Source organism: Bos javanicus, chromosome 22 (genome assembly GCF_032452875.1).
Source record: "Bos javanicus breed banteng chromosome 22, ARS-OSU_banteng_1.0, whole genome shotgun sequence".
Taxonomy (NCBI): Eukaryota; Metazoa; Chordata; class Mammalia; order Artiodactyla; family Bovidae; genus Bos; species Bos javanicus.
Window position 1 is genome coordinate 38,847,094 of NC_083889.1, and position 22,703 is coordinate 38,869,796.

The 22,703-nt window shown below is 41.6% G+C and overlaps 1 protein-coding gene across 18 annotated transcripts in view; it reads left to right on the plus strand.

Moving 5' to 3' along the window:
* Nucleotides 1–22,703, plus strand: part of CADPS (calcium dependent secretion activator) — a 471,340-nt gene that overhangs the window by 376,626 nt on the left and 72,011 nt on the right. For 12 of the 18 annotated variants that reach the window (XM_061396481.1, XM_061396484.1, XM_061396482.1 and 9 more), the window contains 4 exons: nt 85–226; nt 7,990–8,136; nt 11,481–11,636; nt 15,591–15,738. In XM_061396481.1, the coding sequence (XP_061252465.1) occupies nt 85–226; nt 7,990–8,136; nt 11,481–11,636; nt 15,591–15,738 (593 nt within the window). The remainder of the gene's footprint in view (nt 1–84; nt 227–7,989; nt 8,137–11,480; nt 11,637–15,590; nt 15,739–22,703) is intronic. The other 6 variants (XM_061396488.1, XM_061396491.1, XM_061396492.1 and 3 more) reach the window with 1 other exon arrangement.

Here is a 22,703-nt window from a genome sequence, read left to right on the forward strand (position 1 = left end):
GAGAAAACGGTCCTTTCTACGTCAACATTGTATGCTGATAAAGCTACTGTGGATTCTTACTGAGCTTTTGCTTATCTGTTCTAGATAATTTGTGCAATGGAAAATTTCACAGACACCTGCAAGACCTGTTTGCCCCACTTGTGGTTAGATATGTGGATTTGATGGAGTCCTCAATTGCACAATCCATCCACAGGGGCTTTGAGCGGGAGTCATGGGAACCAGTCAAGTAAGGAAACCTCTTTTGATACTCTCGGAGTGTGGGTGCAAATGGCTGGAGAGTCATACAGAAATGGATTAATGGTGTCTTATGGTGTTCATTGTTTACATGGACAGAGAGCAAACACCTTACTCCCATCTACGACGCTCATACCCTCCTTGTCCAAGGAGGGGAGCAGGGAAGAGGCTGAGAAATGTTTCATGAAATGAAATCTTTGTTTTATTGCACAAGATAGATAAGCTATATGGGATATAAGCCTGCCTGTGATATTTGTACTGTGTACCTTGCTCTAGTGGTTTTACCCTTAGGAATTGACGTTTCCCAAAGTGGGTTCCATAGGAGTCTAAGGAGTCAGCAAATTTTTCATGAAAGACCAGATAGTAAATATTTAGGCTTCTCAAGCCACACGATCTGTATCAGCTCTCCGCTCTGCAGCAGGCTAAAGCAGCAACAGACAATAAGTAAACGAACAAGTGTAGCTGTATTCCCCTAAAACTTGTTTACAAAAGCAGGAAACTGGCCTGTGAGCCAGTTTGTCATTTCTTGGCCTAGGCTTTTGAAATGCGCCTCAAGAAAAGGACTTTGTGGCCAGATATGTTTAGGAAACTCTGCATACCCTCCTCATCTACCCAACACCCTTGTCTCCTGGGTAGCCTTCGAGGAGTAGTTCAAAACTCGGAGAGTATAGTAATACAGAAACTTGTTTGCCTGTGCTTAATCTAGAACTTTCTGAATTACTACTTATTTTCCTAGTAGGATATCTATCCTATAGGACCAAGTACAGGAAATCCCATAGGTTGTGATTTTGACAGTTGCCATAGCTGCTTGGCAGATAGATCGTATTAGAAATGGGTGGCAGATTCAGTGCCACCTCCATTTCCCAGCAAGGAAGAAGGGCTGTCACTCAAGGCTGCCAGAGGGTCAGTCTCAGACCCTCCCCCCACGCCTTTTCTGGAGAATTGAAGAACTTCTTGAGGGAGAGAATTTTCTGATAGGCTTAGAAAAGCTCCAGTAAAGCCTGATAAGAGCTTTGCTCTGTTAGATTCTTTTTTTTTCTGTAAGAAAACCATTTTGTTGCTTTGGTCCTTTACATCTGTGGCATGTGGCAACCAGCATGGAGTGAAGTGGGGTGTGTACCACACCCTGTCAGGCACGCCAGAACAGATGTTCAGGAGCCTTCTCTCAACTTGGAAGCCTTGACTTGCACCCTGTCTTTCAGTGGTTTTCTTGAATCAAGACTCCCCTTCTAATATTACACTGAATCAGATTCTGACTCATAAAAGAATCAATGCAAAATAGCTTTTTCAACCCACAACCCCCTCTTTCCACATCTGAGCCACATAAGAAGTCTCTTGACTTGCCCTACTGAGCAGGTTAATAGGCAGTATAGCTCTTCATTTGCAAGTACCAAAAATATATATATATATATATATATAAATTTTCGCTTATAATTCTCAGGTTTACAACAGTTTCTTAATACAGCTCTGCTGACTTTCAACTCATGAGAATAGAAACGGGACCTTTGATGATAAAGCATGAATGAGTGTATTTTTTTAAATGCTCACTCGAATCAAGACAGTTGTCCCGTGCAGAATGGTTGTGAAAAAAGAAAAGGTTAAAATGAGTAATACTCACATTTTGAAAATAGCAGTGGTCTTGAAATAGCATTTACTTACTTGGGTTTAAATGGTGAAGGCTACTACCATCAGCACACACGGGAGGAAATGATGGGCATCCGGATGTTCCTGTTTCTTAAAGGGCCTTCGAGACAGGGGCCTTGTTCTACAGTTACTAGCCAGAAGGCAGGGGCTTGAACCTCCATAAGTGTCTTCTCATCTGTAAAACTAAGTTTTAAAAACGTCTGTACTCAGTATGTGAGGTTTTTCCTGAAGCTCTGTGATCACGTCCCTGAAGTCATTTTTAGCCTGTTCAATTCTTCAGAAACCTTCTGCACCATAATATACATGTGATCAGTCAGAAGTAAAAGTAGACTCAGAATCATTTTCACAATTGGAAGTCTTGGTCAGGGACTGTTCTCACAGGGTGTTTTTAAGGGGTAGAAATAAATAAAATATGAACTCTCAGATCAGTAATTTAAAGATCTGAAAATTAGCAAAGAGTTGATCATTTGTGACTAATAACCTAAAAATAGTTTATAGGGATGTGTTTTTTCCTTAAGTAGCTTTTTTCTCTCCTAAACGGTGCTGTGGGTGGGCTCATGAATATGACTGGTTTATTTAATTCATACTAAATAGTACATGGTTTTCAGAGTAGGTAGAGGTATTGGAAAACGCCAGCTGATACATAAGCTAAATTTAAATTGTCTGAAATCACCTACATTTTATTAGCTGATTTGTAAACAGAATGTGGATACCACAGAACAGATTTGCAGAATGGCTGGCACATATAAGGGGTATAAAAGGGAATACAAAATTGAGAGCATACCTGTGTGATCAGAAGGAATAAATCGCTCTACTTCTTACCGTGTAAAAAGAAAGTATGCACTTCTATCTGATCTCTGGATAGAGGGTTGATAAAGACGCAGAGATCCTTTTTTTCCCCCGAGTGAAAAATGGTCTTTTTGGAATGGTTTGCATCAGGGTGCTCAAAAATAAGAAGCTGGCTTAGGTAGTGTGCTCAGTCCTCTCTAATTGTGTCACGTGATCCTGCAGCACGCACATGCGCGCGCGCACACACGCAGAAACAAACACCACCGCCTTTCTCTCAAACAATTCTTGTACTCAAATAGTTCTGCTCTTCTACTTTTCAAACGTCATCATTATAGCGCCTGATTATACCTAAAATGACTGAGAAATGCATTGTAAAACTTTCTCCAGGAAAAACTGGTACAGTTGACTCTTGAACAGCATGGGTTTGAATGGCACAGATCCACTAATACAGGGATTTTTTTTCTGGTAGTAAATATGACAGTTCTGCTCAGAGGTTGGTTGAATCCACAGATATGGAACTGAGGGTAAAGAGGAACCACGGGTACAAGGGCTAAGTATAAACGTATATGTGAATTTTTAACTGCACAGGAGTCAGTGCCTCTAAAGCCCACATTGTTCAAGAATTAACAAAATATTTAAAATGTGAAAGCAAAACAGAACTCTGACAAGGAAATGCTACCAATATATCAAAGTTCCTAAGAAAGGAGTTTAAATATTCTCTATCCTTCAGATTTTCTTCCTTCAAAATATGGTCCTGTAAAAGAAAATAAAGCATCATTATTTGGCTTTCATACAAGTAAAGTCATTTGATAGAAAGGGTGAAATGACTGGTCCTTGTTGCTGCCTTTCTCTAGAAAGGTGAGCTTCCATCTCTGCAAGAAGAGAAAAGGAGCTGCATCCCCATATCCATTAGACCAGATGGTGGTCGTGATTTGAATCTCCAGGCTTTGGTGGAAAATGTCATCCCATAGCTTCTCACCACAGCTGAAGTCAGTCAGCCTCTCGAGGGCAAGCCTGGCTGGAGACCATGGCCCTCTCAGGAGTTCCCATCAGGACACGTCACAGGGCTGCCACCCACAGCTGGGCAGGTTGTTCAGAACCCTTCCAGTGGCCCTGGAGTATGAGCTGCTGGTCCTAGCAGATGGACCGCATTCTACCAGCTTTTAAGAGTTGGTTTGTTGCTGGTCATGTCATCCTGACCTATGTGGAAGAAAACTTAGAAAGCGTGTAATCTAAAGCTTGCAGAAAGCCCTCTGCACTACTCTTTCGCTGACAGATCATCTCCAGTCTCATTTCCCAGCACAAGGAATCCACGCTTCACAGTTGCCCCTTTCAGGTCAGGGTGATTCTGAATTGTAGAGCTAAACACTGCTTCTTGATACACGCACACTAGAAAAACTGGGTTTCTCATGTCTCAAAATGCCCTCTCTCTCTCTCTGCCTGAGGTAGACATGTGAAAAGTATTAAAATAATGTCTTTTCCCAGATTACTAAAGATGTCAATATCTTAATAAAATGTCAGACCAAAGATACCATAGCAATATGCAGGTGTCCTAGTATGAAATAGACAAATATTAGACTAAGAGGCAGAACTCTTTAACTCTGCTAATAACTTGCTAAGTGACCTTGGGCAAATCCAATGACCTTCTTGAGCCTCAGTGTCCTCTTTTGTAAAACAGAAACTTTGAATATCCAAGACTTTCTAACAGTGACATTCTAGAAAATCTGATTTTCCATATTCATTCCATATACACATTTAATCAGCAGTACCTCCCTAACCCGTCAGACAGGACCTAGGGCAGGTGTTCAGTAAGCATGTATTGATTAGCAGATATTTATTAAGAAACCCTTACAGGCTGAAAACTGTTAAGAGTACCACAGGAGAACTATGGGGAAAATAAATTGAAAAAAAGAGATACATTCCCCTGAATGGAGGTTTCAAATCTGGTTGGGTCTGAGCAATATGCACACACAAAAAATGACTTTTGTGGGGAAGGCTAGTAGTGATAGTAAACAAAAAGTTGAGAAACACCCCCTCTAAACTCTAGAAAGATACCAAAGAGTGCCCCATGGACCAAAGTAGGGATTAGACCTAAGGGTACACCAGGAGAGAAGTTTCAGTGTTCAGAGCATACAGAGAAGACAAGATATACTACATGTATACATGCAGCAAAGGGTTCATACAAAGGAAGGCTTTTTGTGTCTTAAATCTAACCCCATCCAGAAATCTAAAGCAGAAGACTTGGAGAGAAGACCCAACGATACCCTCTATGCCCAGGACTTAAGTATGCTAGTCACTCAGTTGTGTCCAACTCTTTGCGATCCCAAGGGCTCTAACCCACCAGGCTCTTCTGTCCATGGAATTCCCCAGGCAAGAATACTGGAGTGTGTTGCCATGCCCTTTTCCAGGGGATCTTCTCCACCCAAGAATCGAACCCAGGCCTCCTGCATTGCAGACAGATTCTTTACCATCTGAGCCACCAGGAAAGCCCCAAAATTAATCCTAGAAATAAGGAATGACTCTATCATTCATAGAAATGATGAGATGTGCACACATTTGTAATTTTCATCCTTTTGTGAGAGAGAGCAACTAAGAGTATTTTAATTTAGTGCTCCAGGGATGAGTCCTTTGACATGAATGGGAGCTACCCTGAAAAAGGTCCCCAAAATGAAAAGGTCCCCAAACTCATTCAGCAGTCCCCAAAATGAATGAGTCTTAATTTTTAATATGTATCTGTTGTTACAATAGCAAATTTTAACATGTATCTGTTGTTATGATTGCAATTTACACTTCTTACACTATCCAGAGATACCCAATTATGATTTTTACAGAGAAGTATGCTGGACTTGTTTCTATGCAGTTGCTAAACAATCCTCTAAAGTAATAATTTGTCATCGATCAGCCACTGCAGGAGCCTGTAGACCTGAGTGCTACAGGAAAATTCCCCCTTTCACATATATATGAGTCACATATAATGCTTAAAATTGACTCTTAGATGGTTAATATCCAAATGAATTATCAATAACATTAGTAACACACTATGTTATTTTGCTAAAATCAGAAATGTCAAGCATGTTTCTTCAGCCTTTTAAAACTAGATCACAAGGATATGTCACAGAACGAAAATGTTTCTATGAGTCCAGTACAGCAGTCTGGCCAAATGTCATATTTTGCCAATACAATATGTTTTGATTAATCTAAGTATTTAAAAATTTTTCATGTTTAAAACAAAGCTCATTTCTAATTTGTGTGCCCACCCTCTGCTAATATGTTTAAATTGAGTTGCTGTTGCATATATTTGTATGTTATTCATTCCTAGCTACTTTTAATTTGCTCAGAATTGACATTTTAACTTTCCAGGCTGCCATCTCGAAAGATCTTCTAATTCCTTGATCAATATTCAGTGTGTGTATCATTTAATGATCACATTTGCTTATATAGGCTTACACATGTCTCAGTGGAAATCGCCAACGGTTTTATTGCATAGCAGTGTTTAAGAATGAGAACCACCAGGGACTGAATTCAAAGGCAGATTCCCCAGTTAAACAGAGAAACATGGAAGTCAAAGTTCCATTTTCCTTCTTCTTAATAGCTTTAGCTAAGCTCTTGATCATTCCCACGAAAGCACCCCTTCGTCCCAAGCAGAGAAGTGTAATTGTCTTTCCCCAAATGACAAGTGTTAAGGACAAACCTTTGAGACACCTGTTTCCCTTAAGGAAGAGAATGAGGGGCTGGCAATTTTGCATTCTAGGTTCCTCCATCTACCATCCAGGGCTCTATTCCCATTATGAAAGGCCAGCTCATTTCTAGAGGGAGACAGATGTCCAGATTATCTCAGGGGTCCAAAATTTCAAACCTATCAGGAGACTTGCCCCCCTCAGCAAGCCCAGAGGCAGCTCCAGCCTTTGCAAGAGCTGTGTTAGTCAAATACAGCTTGCCCGGGGCAGAGCTGCTTTGGCAAAACTTGCTCTTCTTCTGCAAGATCCAAAAAGAAAACCTCAACTTCTTTGCCAAAATGCTGTCAACTCCACTTAAACAGGAAGGCTCCTCTCAGATGCAGAGTTAGGCTGGGCTCCACTGTGCCAGTGACTTTGGCTGGATGGAACACCCTTGAAATGCCACTACAGAATCGCACGATGCCAGCTGGTTGAGCAGTATATGACACAGTCCCTCCAAAGAGATGTGGTTGATTCGCTTTGGAGTTCTCATTTTGTTTTACTTCCTTTCTTTACTCATAAAGCCATCCATCTCTCTTTCATTACCTCAGTTGATCAATCTTTGCTCAAAAAGAACACCTGATATAAGGTCACAATTTTTAACTGTTTATTACTTTTTAACTTAAATTTTGACTTTTTACAGAAAATACAAAGCTTGATTAATATTCAAATGACACTCACACAAATCAAGAAACAGAATATCCCCAGCCCCCTACAAGGCCCCGTCATCCTTTCCTCCAGTCTCTATCTCACTTTCAGAAGTAATTACTTATAACAGAAGACCACATTTTAAATCCTCTTGTGGTCAAAGAATTTACTCTAAGAGCTGAATTTGGGATTCTTTTCCCTTTTTTGAGTGTAAGCATTTCTCCACATTAATTAGACTTAGTTTGGGAGGGGAGGTCTCCATTTTCTTTAAGTGTTCTATAAAATTATACAGAGGTAATCATTCCTGTTGACACAATTCCTTTATCTTTGCCATCAATCCTGATGCCCCATTGCACATACTGTCTTCAGAAGTAGGGGTTGGAAAGGATTCAGGTTTTGTCCACTATCATCATGTGTGGGTTCAAGTGGGTGAATTTCCTGCTCCATCTTGTATCTACTCTGACTTAAGAAATGTGCCTCCATCAAAAATAACTCGTAAACAAGAGTGAAAAAAATCCAAGTGTTTTACCCTTTCTATCAGTCCCAGCTACTTCACTACAGCCCTCGCCACAGCAACGCCAAGAATTCCATCCGCTTAAAGTTTTTTGTCTGAGACAGGTCCAGACCCTCACAGCAGTGGATCTGGAAACTGAAAGCCCCTCACACAGGCATTGAAATAACACGTGTAACATCATTGTATATAGGTGTCCATGAGTGTCCACGCTTTTCGGTCTCTCTGTGGTTAATTTTTTTCCCATTAATTTTTATCATTTCTCTCTGAACAACTGAGCCACACCACAGCTCCCATCCGTAAGCTGCTTTCTGAAATGTGTTGCTTAAGTCTTCACTGTTGTCTTTCTGTGGACTTAGCCAGTTTATTTACAACTGTCGTGTGCTTCTGCCACATCTGCATTGTCACTGTGATGGTATTTTTTCTTTCTGTCTGTTTCTTCCACAGGAGTTTAACCAGTAATCTACCCAATGTGAACCTACCCAATGTGAACCTTCCCAAAGTACCAAATCTACCAGTTAACATCCCTCTAGGCATCCCACAAATGCCTACTTTTTCGGCACCGTCATGGATGGCTGCTATATATGATGCTGAGTGTGTATTCAGTTCACATTAGATCTCATTTAAATTTAAGTGATCTTGGCATGGATATGTATTGTTTATTTCTATACATCCTATATAACAGAGATGGAGATGGATAATTAGACATATTTTGCTGATCATACAGAGACAATATTGTTTATTTCTGGCATGCAGCGTGTTTGTAAGACATTGGCTATATATACCGCACTAACAATTTGTCTTACGCCCACTGAATGTTTGAGAACTGTGTTTCACTTCCTGAATTCCTTTGCAAAAGGCTTCTTCCCGTGTTTTGCTTTTTTGTTGTTGTTTTTTTCCTAATCCAGGTGACATGATTTAGAAATTAATCACCCAAAAATAGTACAGGAAACCTCTTTGCTGGGCTGGCCAGTCATTTCTGGCTTGATCCAAATCCGAGAGAAAAGCATACCTATCTAGAAGCTAGTTTGGTTTTGTTTTGTTTTTAATAAAAAATTCCTAGATAATGTTTAAACCATAAAGCATATTTCTGGTGTCAGCAAATGGCAGAATATAGTAACAGTATGTTCTGGGCTAAACAAAAATTTCTGAATGGATCAAGCCTTAGTAATGTAACTGTTCTGTAAAGTACATCCCAAGGTCATAATACAATTTGGAGCATTGAGATCTAGGTAGCAAGAAGATCTCCGAATCTGAGAACGCAGTGCCGTTAAATTGGGGATGGGCATATCGTCTGTGGCTTCGGTGCAGAGCCTTGCTCTGTATTCATCCAAATGCCAGCAATTTACGGGCTTTTGCCGTGGAGACCAGGTCACCCCTTTAAAGCCAGCTGTTTGAAGGGTGGAGGTTGAGAAGTCATTTCTTCTAGCCTAGGAAATGAATCTTCTCTCCCTCTTTCCTAAGCAAGAAGAAGATCCAGCACCCCAAAATCCTCCCTCAGGAAAATTAAATTAGAACCACATGCATGATTTAATAAGTGAAAGAAGGTTTAGTGATCCTACACCCTCCTTTGATCCTTGTCTTAGACCACAGCTAATTATAGGCCAGATAAGCTTTTTCTTGAAAGAATAAATTGGCACATTTTCAAAGGGAAGTGTTATTATCAAAGGAATAAAAAATGATCTGAAACTGGCAGTGATGTTTTGAAATCTCAGAATCGCATTCATCAAGATGGGCCTCCATGTTTTTATTTCTGCAGTAATCCAGGTAGAGAACAGAACTTTAGAATGACTGCTCTACTTGGCTCCTCCAAAGCTGCCTAACATTTTTTAAAAACTCGTATATTTGCTCACAAGTTCACAAAGAAATCAACTGGTCAATGTGTCTGATTTTCTTTTGAAGACAAATTAAAACCTCCAAAATTTGTATATGGGAGGGAAAAAAAACTTCTTAATAAAAAAAAAAAACCATAAATCATATTCATGCTAAGATGACTATATGAAAAATTAGATTAGGTAGTATATGTAAAAAATTTAAAAATAAATATCTGAAAGCTTCCCTTACCTCCTTCTGTGCATGCTCTGTGACATGTTTTTGAAAAGATATGAATCAAGACATTGTAATAAAGCAGATAATGGTCTCCGTTCAATTAATTAAGGCATGAGTGGGAACACATTTTGGTAACTGCTCAGCAATCAAAATAATCTTGGTGCTATTGCCTTAACATTAACAGTTTATCTTAAAAATAAAAAGAAAATATTCTTTTCCTCATGTCAAAACTTAATAATAAGCTCTTCAAAGAAAAAAGAAAAAAAACCCTAGAAGAATTTTTTGAAACTCTGAAACCAGATGGGTGTCAAAATGTTGTTGTAATAAATACCAATTATTGCATTCATATGTACTTAATGATTTAAAACATACAACCATGCTGTTCCAAAACGGGGTTTAGACTAGACAAAGTTGGGGTTTCTTCTTCCCAAGCCTAGGACGGGATAGGGGGAAGGCCGAACTTTGACGATGCATTCCCCCACTTTTGAACACTGCCTACCACAGTATCTTGAAAGAAGGTGTAGATTCTCAGTCACCCACCAGGAAATGCCTGATTCTATATCTTTTCATGATTTCAGTTTCCTCCTTTGCCACCTTTCATTTTAAGGACGTGTTTCCATGTTACCTGCTCCTTCGTGTCAGATACATCTACGTACTGACCTCAGACTGGTCTGTCCTTGAAAACGTGACCCTGTTGGTGCAGGCCTTGGGCTCCCTCCCGGCATGTTGGGAGTCTGCCCCCCCCACCCCCGCAGTAGCTGTGTATGCACTTACGCACTAGCTATATTTCTCTCTCTGAAGCATTAATTCAATGCAGCTGGCATCTGTCACAATAGAAACACCCACTCTCATCTGTTTCTATAGACGATGTCAGAACAAGTGGTAATGCATGGTATGTTGGACATTTTATAAATTGCCGTGTTAGCATTAGTGGTATGCGAGGAAGGGGGTGGGGGGTGGCCACCCCTTAGAACTCCCACTGGAATTGTTTTAAAAGAGGAAGCCAGCCAGAGAAGGTTGAGAGGGCGGGAGGTGGAGCAGTTCCCGTACGCAGGCTTTCCGTCGCTGGCCCAGGTAAATGTTTCTTAAACGTCATTGTACAGAAAGGAATCGAGACCAGTTTCTCCATCTGTACCGAGGACTGGGTAAGATGGTGCAACAGTACAGGAACTCGGGTTTTGTGCCCTAAAGCTTTGCAAATATTCCTTGTCCACTCACCTCCCCCCACAACCCACCCTGTCCTGGGGCTGTCATGCAATGGGCCGGTCTATGAAAATTGGAATAATAACCAAACTGAGCAAGAATCTCGGATTCAAGGCATCCAGGTGTACTCAGCTTGGTTTGAGTCACCCTAATTTCTTTCCAGCTCTTCAAGGGAGAAAGTGGGTCCTCGCTCACCACTTTGTTAGCACTGTCCTTTTACAACTGAAAGTCTTGTGCAGTCTCCAAGAGGCCTCCGCTCTGGAGAGGAACTGGGGAAATGCATGAAACCCTGAATTTGAATAACTGCATGTTGCCATGTAGTTATTATCCGTTGAGACCTACTTCTTCCCCTGGTTCGTGGCCTTCATCTGAATCATCACATGTGTTAATGTGGTTATTAAAAGAAGGCTGATTTTTACCATACATTGTTCGAGTGATGGGGCAGCACGTCCTCAGACTTCTCACTGGTCTGGAATAATTGGCCGAACCAAGCCTGCTAAGTCATGTATGGTAAAACTCTAATCTGCCAGTGGAGATTGCCCCCACCTCCACGCCAACACTCGTCGTTTTGTATGTGGAAGCCACTGTTTGCCTTAAGCCTTCTAGTCCCCCCTTGTTCTTGTGTCAGCTTTTGCAGAACCCTCAGCCAGTGGGTGACTCTTGTTTTCTCATTTTTATCCTGCCAGTAATGGATCAGGCACTTCAGAAGATCTGTTCTGGAAACTCGATGCCCTGCAGACCTTCATTCGGGACTTGCACTGGCCCGAAGAAGAGTTTGGAAAGCACCTGGAACAACGGCTGAAGCTGATGGCAAGTGACATGATCGAATCTTGTGTCAAAAGGTGAGCACAGGTGGCTGGACAGGTTCTGTACACCTTCCCCGCTGTGCACTGACTCAGGAAGGACTGGGTGGCTGCTGAGTCAGCCATCACTTGGAGTGTCTGGGAGAAGGTGACTGCTTGTCATAGTCAGCTGGAGTGGTGACCACATTGAAGCTTCTGTTCGCCTTCCCACATCTTGCCAAACCCCACAAAAGAGGGCACAAAATAAGGCTCCCTATGTTTTCATTCAGCTCTGTGAGGAAAGGGTCCTTCTTGTCTCTGTATCCTAATACCCATAAGTGTCTGGCACAAAATGTTTAGTTAATATGTATTTGTTAAATGTATGAGTGTATGTGTAGGTGGATAGCTGGCTGGAAAGAAAAAGGAGAACCTACTAATCCACTGTTCTAAGCACAGGGAGCAGGCATCTCTTGACTCTGCAGTGATGTAGACAAGACCTCCTCAGCACTGTTCATTTTGTGAGCACATACCACATGCTGACCATGAGTTATCTTGCCCAAAATCTAACTAGATAGCAACAAAGGGGCATGAGACATTAATTGTGCATTTTGGTTTCCTACACATTGCCCACTTTGTCACCATGGCTTGTGGGATTGAGGTGGGGATGCTGCATTTATCCTTTCTAGGTAGACTTTCCCAAGAAATAAGAAGGAAATGAGGACAGGGAACAAAAACTGTTTGGGCTCGTCCTGTCTGCCAGGCATGGTGCTGAGTTCTTGGCACGCCAACAAGGATGGGAGATCTCATCCCTTCCCTCATGGAGTGTCTATATCTGAATATCAGAGATAGAGAGGAGATTTGTCTGGTTTGACATCATTATCATCACCCTGTCTATCTCCAGACACACATCCAAGTTCCTTTTCCAGTTCATAACTGTTTCATTATCTTTCCTCGCTCACAGAAACCCCCAGTCTCCCAGACACCACAGACTCCTCTGGATCTCCAGATGTTGTATAGTTGAGTTGATGGATCAGTTGTGTGTGATGGGGGTTGGGTTTGGCTGAGAGTGATCTGAATCTGGTATCTTGTATCTTGCAAGAAGAGAAGAGAAGGAATAGCATCAAAACTGGAAGCTGAAAAGGCAAAAGAACAGCACAGTCCCAGGTTGGGGAGCATCACAGGAAATGGGAAAGGGGCTGTGTGCACCGAGGACTCTGGGCAGGTGTCTGTCTGATGGCACTTCTAAGAGCTTAAAGTCCTAGGGACTCAGGTTTTGTGTTTTACTTTTTTCTTCCCAATCATAGAACCAAAGACAAGCCTATTTCTCTAACCAGTGGTCAAAATCTTTCCTTAGGGTTTTGATTTCCACCATTTCCTACATGGTCATTTTTAGGAAAAGCAAATCTTTCCCTAAAGCCATACCATCTCACCAAAAACTCCTTGCAGGGCAGTCTCCCTGTGCTGAAAAGTTCTCCCTTGATCTACAGCTAGGTGCACAATTCTAGCTACACAGTGGCTACAATGCACTAGAATGAAGCCTTACTAGCTTCTGGTCTGTGCACACAATTGTACACAAAGACTTGTTTGCCCTTTTCTGAGAAGCCAGGCTTCTGAGTATGGAGTAAGAAATAGGGAGACGCTGTAAGGAAAAGGGAAGACACAGGGATGTAAAAGGTAGAGAGTGACTCTATTTCCTCCCTCACCATGTGGCTTGGCTAGCGGGATCTTAGTTCCCCAACCAGGGATTGAACCTGCGACGCCCTCTGCTGTGAAAGTTCAGAGTCCTAACCACTGGACTGCCATGGAATTCCCCTTATCACACGTCTTTATGGTTCATCCACCACCAAGACTGTGGGCTACTGAAAAGCAGGAAGTGTATCTTGTTCGTTCTGAGCTCCTAAACTTCCTCAGGTCCCCTCCTCATGCCTGACACATAGCAGCTGTTAGGTAACCTTTTGTGAACAGAAGTTGGTCAGCTTCACATGTACACCTGAACTGGACACATACATTTCCCAGTGTCCCTTTCAATTGAGGCCCCAACAAAAGCAGATCAGAGCAAGCATAGCGGCAAATACCATCCCCAGACCCCCAGATTCGGAAGTTAAAAAGTGAAGAAGTCCTTGGATGTTGTAAGACATAGAACGTACATGAGTAGAGCCTAGAACGTTAGCTTTCCTCTTTGGGAAAGAATAAAAGGGTCTTGTTCTAGGAGGACAAGAACATTACCACATAGGTGTAAATGTGCAGTGCCTGAAAGTCAATCAGGCACTCATTTCAAAGTTTCTCAGCAGTCGAAATCATACATTTGACGGAGCCTCTGGTCTCCTTTATGTGAGATCCACACAAAATAAGGGACCCTAACCACCCTCTGAGAGGCAGTGTAGTAACTGACCTTGGCTTTTCCACCCCATGGAGCCCTCTCAGTCATATTAATTTTGCATTCAGCTTCCTTTTCTCACAGCCACACACTCCAAGGGCTATGAACAGCTCTCCTGTGAAAACAGAAGACGATTACTTCATTGTAAGGGAGTGATTTAGCTTTTCCATTTCTCAAATTGGGGCCGGAACTGGCACACAAACCTCAGAAGATCAGCACAGGGACCTGTCCAAGTCAGTCCGCATCAGGCCCCCTTTTCACAAAACCAGAAAGCGATGTATTTTCAACGTAGCTTAAAATGATCATCATGATTAGAAAGCTTCTTCAGTGCACCGAGTCTTTGGGAGCCAAGATACATTTATCTTTAACATGATCATATAATATATAGGGTGTTTTAAGGGTTTTTTTTCCTTTTAGTTTTTTTTTTTTTTTTCCTTAAGAACTGGGCTTCCAACCTTAGAAATTATACTTGGCTTCCCTGCATGCACCCAGGGTGTGTTAGCAAGCTGGCATCCTTTCCTGAGCTAACTAGCTGTGTGGTCCTCCCTATGCACTGTTAGAAAACTGCTACAAATACCTCTTAAAGTAGTGCTCTCCTGGTGCCTGCGTGATCTCCAGAACCTGACCGTGAACAATGCTCAAAAGATGCACCAGACGGAAGGAGCTTTATTAAAGCCACTTACTAACCAGGTGCTTTTTTTTAAAGACATGTCATGACATTGACCCACTTCCCTGAAACCTCTTAAAATCTTAACTGGTCCCCTTTACAATGCTGATATCAAGGAGTACATCTCAGCCCTGTATTACCACCTGCTCATGTCAGACTAGGTTTTTCCTGTGAGCAGTTAGCACATTGATGGGATCATAATTTGACCTATGTCAAAATTAAGTCACTTTAAGTTTCCACCGTTGTATACTACTTGAAATGGTAAGTATATTATGATGCTTTTACTTGTAAAATTAATATAATCTTATTGCAAAGCAATGCTTTAACATTGCAAAAACCCAGCAACAGCCAAAAAAAAAACAACAAAACATAGTAGAAGCACTCTCCAGGACCACTTCTCCTAATTTCAGTCTTCTCCCCAAAGGTAACCATCCTATGTTTTTAGTCTTTAAAGCAATATAATAAACTTGTTGAATTTTTTTTATGTGTCTCTCTTTCACAACCAGAAAGGGGGAAAAAATAATGTCATTTAAGATATTTGCCACCGTGAGATTTGTTAACATTAGAAACTGCTTTAGGGGGTGAGGATGGTTGTTTTTTAATGAAGTATTTCAACGTAGTCAGGTGCAGATGTGAGCGAACTTATATATGCTATAATGCTGTAATTGAGTTTTTGTTCATTCATTCTTCTGCAATTAGGGTTCTCCGTAGCATGTAAACTATAGACAGAAATACGCCGAGCTACAGGTGTTCCATGTGCTGCGGAGAAAGGAAGGGTTTACGTGGCTGTCTCTCTGAATAGGCTTCCTTAGCTGGGAAAGTCATTTTTAAAAGAACACATGTGAAGTCATTGTCGATTGAAACTGATTACAGCCTTCAATTTTCTTTTTCACTGACCTCTCAGAAAATGTCTCCTCCACCTGCTGCCATCTGAATGCTGAATTGGTCTTTTCCTACTTTGTTTTAATAGAACCAGGATTGCATTTGAAGTTAAGCTGCAAAAAACCAGTCGATCAACAGATTTCCGAGTCCCACAGTCAATATGCACCATGTTTAATGTTATGGTTGATGCCAAAGCTCAATCAACAAAACTTTGCAGCATGGAAATGGGCCAAGAGGTAAAAAAAAAAAGATACAGATTTCATCCCCCCCTCCATTGATCATGTAGAAGAAAACTTCACAAATTCCTTCCATCTACTCTAGCCTGCTAGTTTCAGAAATGCACTCTAACGTGGATTAAGCCACAGATGAATGTTTGCTGTCTGATCGTTAAGTAAATTTCTAAAGCATGTGCTGATGACTATGCCAGTCACTTGGAAGTGATTCTTGGCTGGGCTTGGGGTGGCCATAAAGTTCCTTTAAGTCAGATCAAGTTTGACGATCTTATTTGTTGGGCTGGCATCTCCAGCAGGTGTGTTTGACAGAATGCAAGTCATTTTCACATGGGAAGTGCATTTCATTACCTGAGCATCTGGGCAGCAGGAGAGAGCTCTTCTTAGCATCACACAGTCTCCAGGATATATAGCATTAGATCACCCTGCCACCCAGTCCCCAGCCAGAAGGCTTTGAACTTCCAAGAAATCGCAGGCTTTTCATTTTCCTTAGACTGAGTGGATTGTGAATCTTCCCTGACCAAAAGTTTAGTCCTTTGCGAAGTTTCCAATCCCAAAGTGGTATTTAAAATGTAAAGGAGAAAGAAACAGCAACTTGGGCTTGATTAAAGACTATCATGATCATTTTTCTCTGATGGCCTTAAGCCAGCTAGATATTCATATACCAATTTAGAATTAATTCAGAAACATTTCTGGCAACTCTCATGTTGTTGCCAATTGGCATAAATTGCTCCTAAATCAGATCTTTCGATACCAGCCTTATATGCTCAGAATTTTTACTAAATTATATTTGCTCCTTATTCGTTATTTATTTTCTCTTTCAGCACCTTCCATTTTTAAATGTGGGTTGGTGGTATTCTCTTCCTGGCAAGACTGTCTCTAACCTTCTTTCCCTTCCAAGTCAGCTTCCTCAGCCATCCCTGTTAGCTGCTGCTCCTGATCGATTTTCTTGTAGGGTACCTTGCCCCAGGGTGCTGTGTGCTAAGCACTACCCTCAAATGCAAGGTGGCAGTGGTTCTCTTTGCTGGCTCTATTCACTGCATGAGAACTATCTGGAGCAGTAGTTCTCCAGTTTCAGTGCCTAGCAGACTCATCCAGAGAGCTTTTTAAAACCCAGATTGTTGGGTCTCACCCCACACGAGTTTCCGATAGGTCTCGGGTGTGGTCCAAGAATTTGTATTTTTGACAAATTTCCTAGTGATGCTGATGCTGCTGGCTGTTCTGGAGACCCCATTGTGAGAACCACTGGTCTGGAGGCTCAGTATCCAAAAAGAGTTATGGAGAAGAGCTGAGGTGCAACAAGCCAGCCTCCTGAGGAAGGCTTAGGTTAGATGGGCATCCATACCCTGGTTCTTTTGCCTGGGCGGTGCTGCAAACTGGAGCTGATCAAGTCACTCAGCTTCTTCAAACCTCAGTCTCCTCATCTGTAAAAGGATAGTTTCATTAAGGCTGTTTTTAGCTGTCAATTCTTCAGACCTCACCAAGAAGGCCAGCATAAGGAATGAATAAAATTGTTCTGGATGAAGTGGAGAGGGCAGGAATTCAAGAAATAGGGGGCCCAGAGTCCAAGCTACCATATTCCACTCCACCTCTGCACTTCTTCACTGCCCACCAGCCACCTACCCGCCCACACTTCTCTTGGGAACTCTGAACAATCTTACAGGCTTCACAGAGTCTACTTTAAAAACCTGTTCTTAGTGATATCTAAAGTTCATTAAAATACCTTTGAATTCAAACTCCAAAGTACCATCCCTTCTGTTTCTCCCTTTGAGCTTTTTTTATATTATGAGATATAATTCACATACCATAAAATTCAGCCTTTTAAAAGAGTACAATTCAGTCATTTTTAGTATATTCACAAAATTGTGCAGCCATCACCACAGTCAGTTGTAGGACATATTCATCCCCGTGAAAAGAAACCCAGACCCATAGGAATTCCTATTCCCCAACTCTCCCTCTCCAACCCTAGATAACCACCCCTCTACTTACAGTCTCCCAAGGATTTGCCTATTCTGAGCTTTTCATATCACTGGCATCTCATGTGTAACCCTTGATAATCTGGTTTCTTTCACATGGCAGAGTGTCTTCAAGATTCACCCATTGTTATTACATGTATTCATATTTCCTTTTTATAGCTGAATAATATTCTATTACATGAATATACCACACTTCGTTGATCGCTTTGTCAGTTGATAGACATTTGAGTTGCTTCTATTTTTCAGCTACTACGAGTAATGCTGCTGCGAACATTCCTGTCCACATTTTCATGTGGACCTCTGTTTCACGTCTCTTGGCTATATACCTAAGAGTGAAATTGCTGGGTCATATGGTAACTCTGTGTTTACCTTGTGAAGCACAATCAAACTGTTGTGCAAAGTGGCTGCACCATTTTGCACTCCTGTCAGCAATGTACGAGAAATCCTGTTTCTCCATAACGTAGCCAATACTACTTCTTCTTAACCATCTTTTTGGTATCACCGTCCTAGTGTGGATGACACAGAGTCTCATTATAGCTTTGATTTGTGGTGATGTTGGCCATCTTTTCATGAGCATATCGACCACTTGTGTATCTTCTTTAAAGAAATGTCTATTCGCTCAAATCTCTTGCTCCTTTTCACAGTTGGGTTGTTATCTGTTGTTTGATTATGAGAGTTCTTTATATCTTTTGGATATGAGACCATTATCATATATATGATATACAGCTATTTTCTTACCTTCTATGGGTTGGTTTTTATTTTTTCACTTTCTTGGTAACATTGTTTAAAACAGAAAAATGTTTAAATCCATTTTATCTGTTTCTCCTGATAGCTGCTTGGCATGTCCATTTTAGCTGAGTTTCACAAGGATGGCACCATTCAGGACAGGAAAGGGTGGTGTCACTAGGACTGGCCTTCCTTTACCCTTGGCAACTTTTACAGCCCCTCTTCAGTTTGACTCAGCTATGGCCTTGATCATAGAATTCCTGCCTACCTGGTCAGATGGCTGAACCATCTTTTCGAATAGAACTAGTCACTCTGATCTTTTCTTTTTGAACTGGATTTGAGAAGGTAGTGGGAGTAGGGTGAAGGAGTGGAGGGAGGTGTTGTCAGGCAGCCTACTGAGAATCTGATGAAGTGGATGAAGCCGTTTCCTAGAAGAAAAAAAAAACATACTTAGATAAATTTCACTGTACAATTTCAGGGCCTTGTCAGGCCAACCTGTAGACCCTGGTTGGAGATATAGGATGAGAAATAACCGGTTTGTTTTGTCACAGTTGACCGTCTCTTATTTTTACCACTAATCTGTTCTGTGCTAGAGTAGTATGACATTGGCTTAATCTCAAAGCCTTGGTTTTCTTGAATAAACTTTCCAATGGTTTTAATAACTAAATCATATGAATTGTACACGTTAGCTACCAAACTACATGACATTGAGCAAGTCACTTACTCTCATAATCTTGCTGTCATTGGTCAGATGAGAGATAGAGTACGCAACACACAACATTTGAGAGGTATGTAGCTTGTCAAAATTGGGGATAAAGCTACCTAAGTTCTGTGTGTAAGATTAGAAATTTGGTCTTGGATATTCCCAAATAGTAACATTTTCAAGGCTGAACAGCAGTGACTGCTTCTTTCTGGACATTATTCTATTTTATGTAGTAGAACAAACTTCATGTATTTACCCCTAAATGAGTCAACATGCTTTATTTTCTTTTTTTTTTTAATGAAAGCAATAACTGACACTTATAAATGTTTCACAATTTCCCAGAACTACTGCACAGACAACTGAACTAAATGATCTTTATTAAGAGCCCATCCAATACTGTATTCTAGTCTGTGATCCTTACCCTCGGCCTATCACTTTCCCAAGCCACGCTAGAGTGATCTTCTATGCCATTTCTCCCTGATATAACTGTATCAGAGACACCTAAGTGACCAGCTTGTGAGGAATGAGGCCTCTTGTGACCTTTGAATGCCAAATGACTGAGAACGGTGAAAATGAAACCAGACGTCATTGTAAATATGTACTTCCTTCACACATCTTGCTCTGTAGCTGTGACCTTGGCCAGAACTTTCTTGGGAAGTCTCATGCAAGTGATCTCTCAATTTTTCTCACTTTGTAGAATGATGATATTCATCTCCAAAGTAAAACAGTTGTTAAAGTGAGATTGGCCAAGGATGGCTGCAGACATCACAATACTGGGTGGAAAGAAGTCCAGTGTTTTTATGTAGCTTTCATTTTGTGGGGCTTCCCTGGTGGCTCAGACACTAAAGAATCTGCCTGCAGTGCAGGAGACCTGGGTTCGATCCCTGGGTCAGGAAGATCCCTTGGAGAAGGGAATGGCAACCCACTCCAATATTCTGGCATGGAAAATCCCATGGATGGAGTAACCTGGCAGGCTACAGTCAGTGGGCTCGCAAAGAGTTAGACACAACTGAGAGACTTCACTTTCACTCTCTTTTCATTTTGTGAATATTTTGATAGTAAACTCATATTATATATCTAGTTACTTATACCTGTTTCTACCTAGATTCCAACTCCCTTAAGGTATTTTGGACTAGATACCAACCAGGTGATACAGTGTTTTCCAATTTTAAGATCACTTCCTGAATTTCATCACTGGGATAAAGTCTCATTTAAAAGCAGCTGTTGAAACATTTGTTAACCATACTTTTCCATCTTAAATATTTATTTTTTCATTAAAATTTGTGAAGCCCCAATAGAGAGGAAATTGTGTATTAAATAGTTTCTCACTTGGTCTAGTGTGTTTTCGTCTCATTTCCGAGGTCAGATGGTCTTAACAGAAAGACAACATACACACAATCTGTTCCATGACAAGGCAAAATGTGCAGCACAGGAAGTCAAGTGGAATAATTTTCACAAAGTGATTGTGAATTCATTGCAACTTAGCTCATCAGAAGCAAAAGTAAACTCTCCAAACTTCCCGTGCCGTTGAAGGTCAGTGGTCCCCTTGCTGTCAGCACAACCTAGCGCCCTAGAATAGAACTTAGAAATACTGTTATGGTCCTTGTGAAAGTGGCTCAGTCGTCTCTGACTCTTTGCGACCCCATGGTCTGTCTATACAGTCCATAGAATTCTTCAGGCCAGAATACTGGAGTGGGTAGTCGTTCCCTTCTCCAGGGGATCTTCCCAACCCAGGGATCTAACCCACGTCTCTCACATTGCAGGCAGGTTCTTTACCAGCTGAGCCACCAGGGAAGCCCTTAGGGTCAAACCAACCTAAGAAAACCAACAGAGAGGACTGAAAAATGCCAAAGTAGGCAGGATCCCCTTTTGTACCATATTAGGCTACACACTGGAATCAAGATTGCCAGGAAAAATATCAATAACCTCAGATATGCAGATGACACCACCCTTATGGCAGAAAGTGAAGAGGAACTAAAAAGCCTCTTGATGAAAGTGAAAGAGGCGAATGGAAAAGTTGGCTTAAAGCTCAACATTCGGAAAACTAAGATCACGGCATCTGGTCCCACCACTTCATGGCAAATAGATGGGGAAACAATGGAAATATTGAAAGACTTTATTTTGGGAGGCTCCAGAATCACTACAGATGGTGACTGCAGCCATGAAATTAAAAGACGCTTGCTGCTTGGAAGAAAAGCTATGACCAACCTAGACAGCATAGTAAAAAGCAGAGACATTACTTTGCCAACAAAGGTCCATCTAGTCAAAACTATGAGTTTTTCCAGTGATCATGTATGGATGTGAGAGTTGGACTATAAAGAAAGCTGAGCACTGAAGAATAGATGCTTTTGAACTGTGGTGTTGGAAAAGACTCTTGAGAGTCCCTTGGACTGCAAGGAGATCCAGCCAGTCCAATCTAAAGGAAATCAGTCCTGAATATTCATTGGAAGGACTGATGCAAGACCTGAAACTCCAATACTTTGGCCACCTGATGCGAAGAACTGACTCATTTGAAGAGACCCTGATGCTGGGAAAGATTGAAGGCAGGAGGAGAAGGGGACAACAGAGGATGAGATGGTTTAGATGGCATCACTGACTCGATGGACGTGAGTTTGAGTAGGCTCCAGGAGTTGGTGATGAACAGAGAAGCCTGGCGTGCTGCAGTCCATGGGGTCACAAAGAGTTGGACACGACTGAGCGACTGAACTGAACTGACTGAGGTTATAGGCAGAATTGGATCGTTCCTTTGACTGCAAGAAATTTTGTGACAAGGTAATCTAGTATTACCTAGTGTTGGTCACTCAGTCATATCCAACTCTTTGCAACGCCATGGACTTTCGCCCTCCAGGCTCCTCTGTCCATGGGATTCTCCAGGCAAGAATACTGGAATCAGTAGCCATTCTCTTCTCCAGGGGACCTTCCCCACCCAGAGACTGAACCCGGGTCTCCTGCATTGCAGGCAGATTCTTTACCATCTGAGCCACCAAGAAAATACTATCTAGATAGGATGGTAATTAAAAGATGCCCCATGAGTATTTATATGCCTTCATGGAGCTTCTCATCTGCAGGGAGCAATGTGTCTCCTGAGAGAACAGTGAAGGCAGATTCCTTGGTCACTATTTCTCCAGAAAAGCAAGTTAGTCAAATAAGTCTCAGAGGAATCTGGTGAAAGGAATTCATGTGTTTTTGTAATTACTTGACTAGCAATGGGGGCTGCTTTAATACGTAACCCTTTGTTATGTAATTAACAGAGTAGATACTACCCTGCTGTACAACCTTTCCCAAAGTAGGTTTTATTTAATTCAGATTACAGTTTACATATAAGAGCTTCCCTGGTGGTTCAGCAGTAAAGAATCCGCCTGTCAGTACAGAAGATGCAGGTTTGATCCCTGGGTCAGGAAGATCCCCTGGAGGAGGAAATGGCAGCCCACTCCAGTATTCTTGCCTGGAGAATCCCATGGACACAGGAGCCTGAAGGGCTACAGTCCATAAGGACAGAAAGAGCCAGACACGACCAACCGAGCACAGCACAGCAGAGAGAATGTATACACACATGTAAACATTGT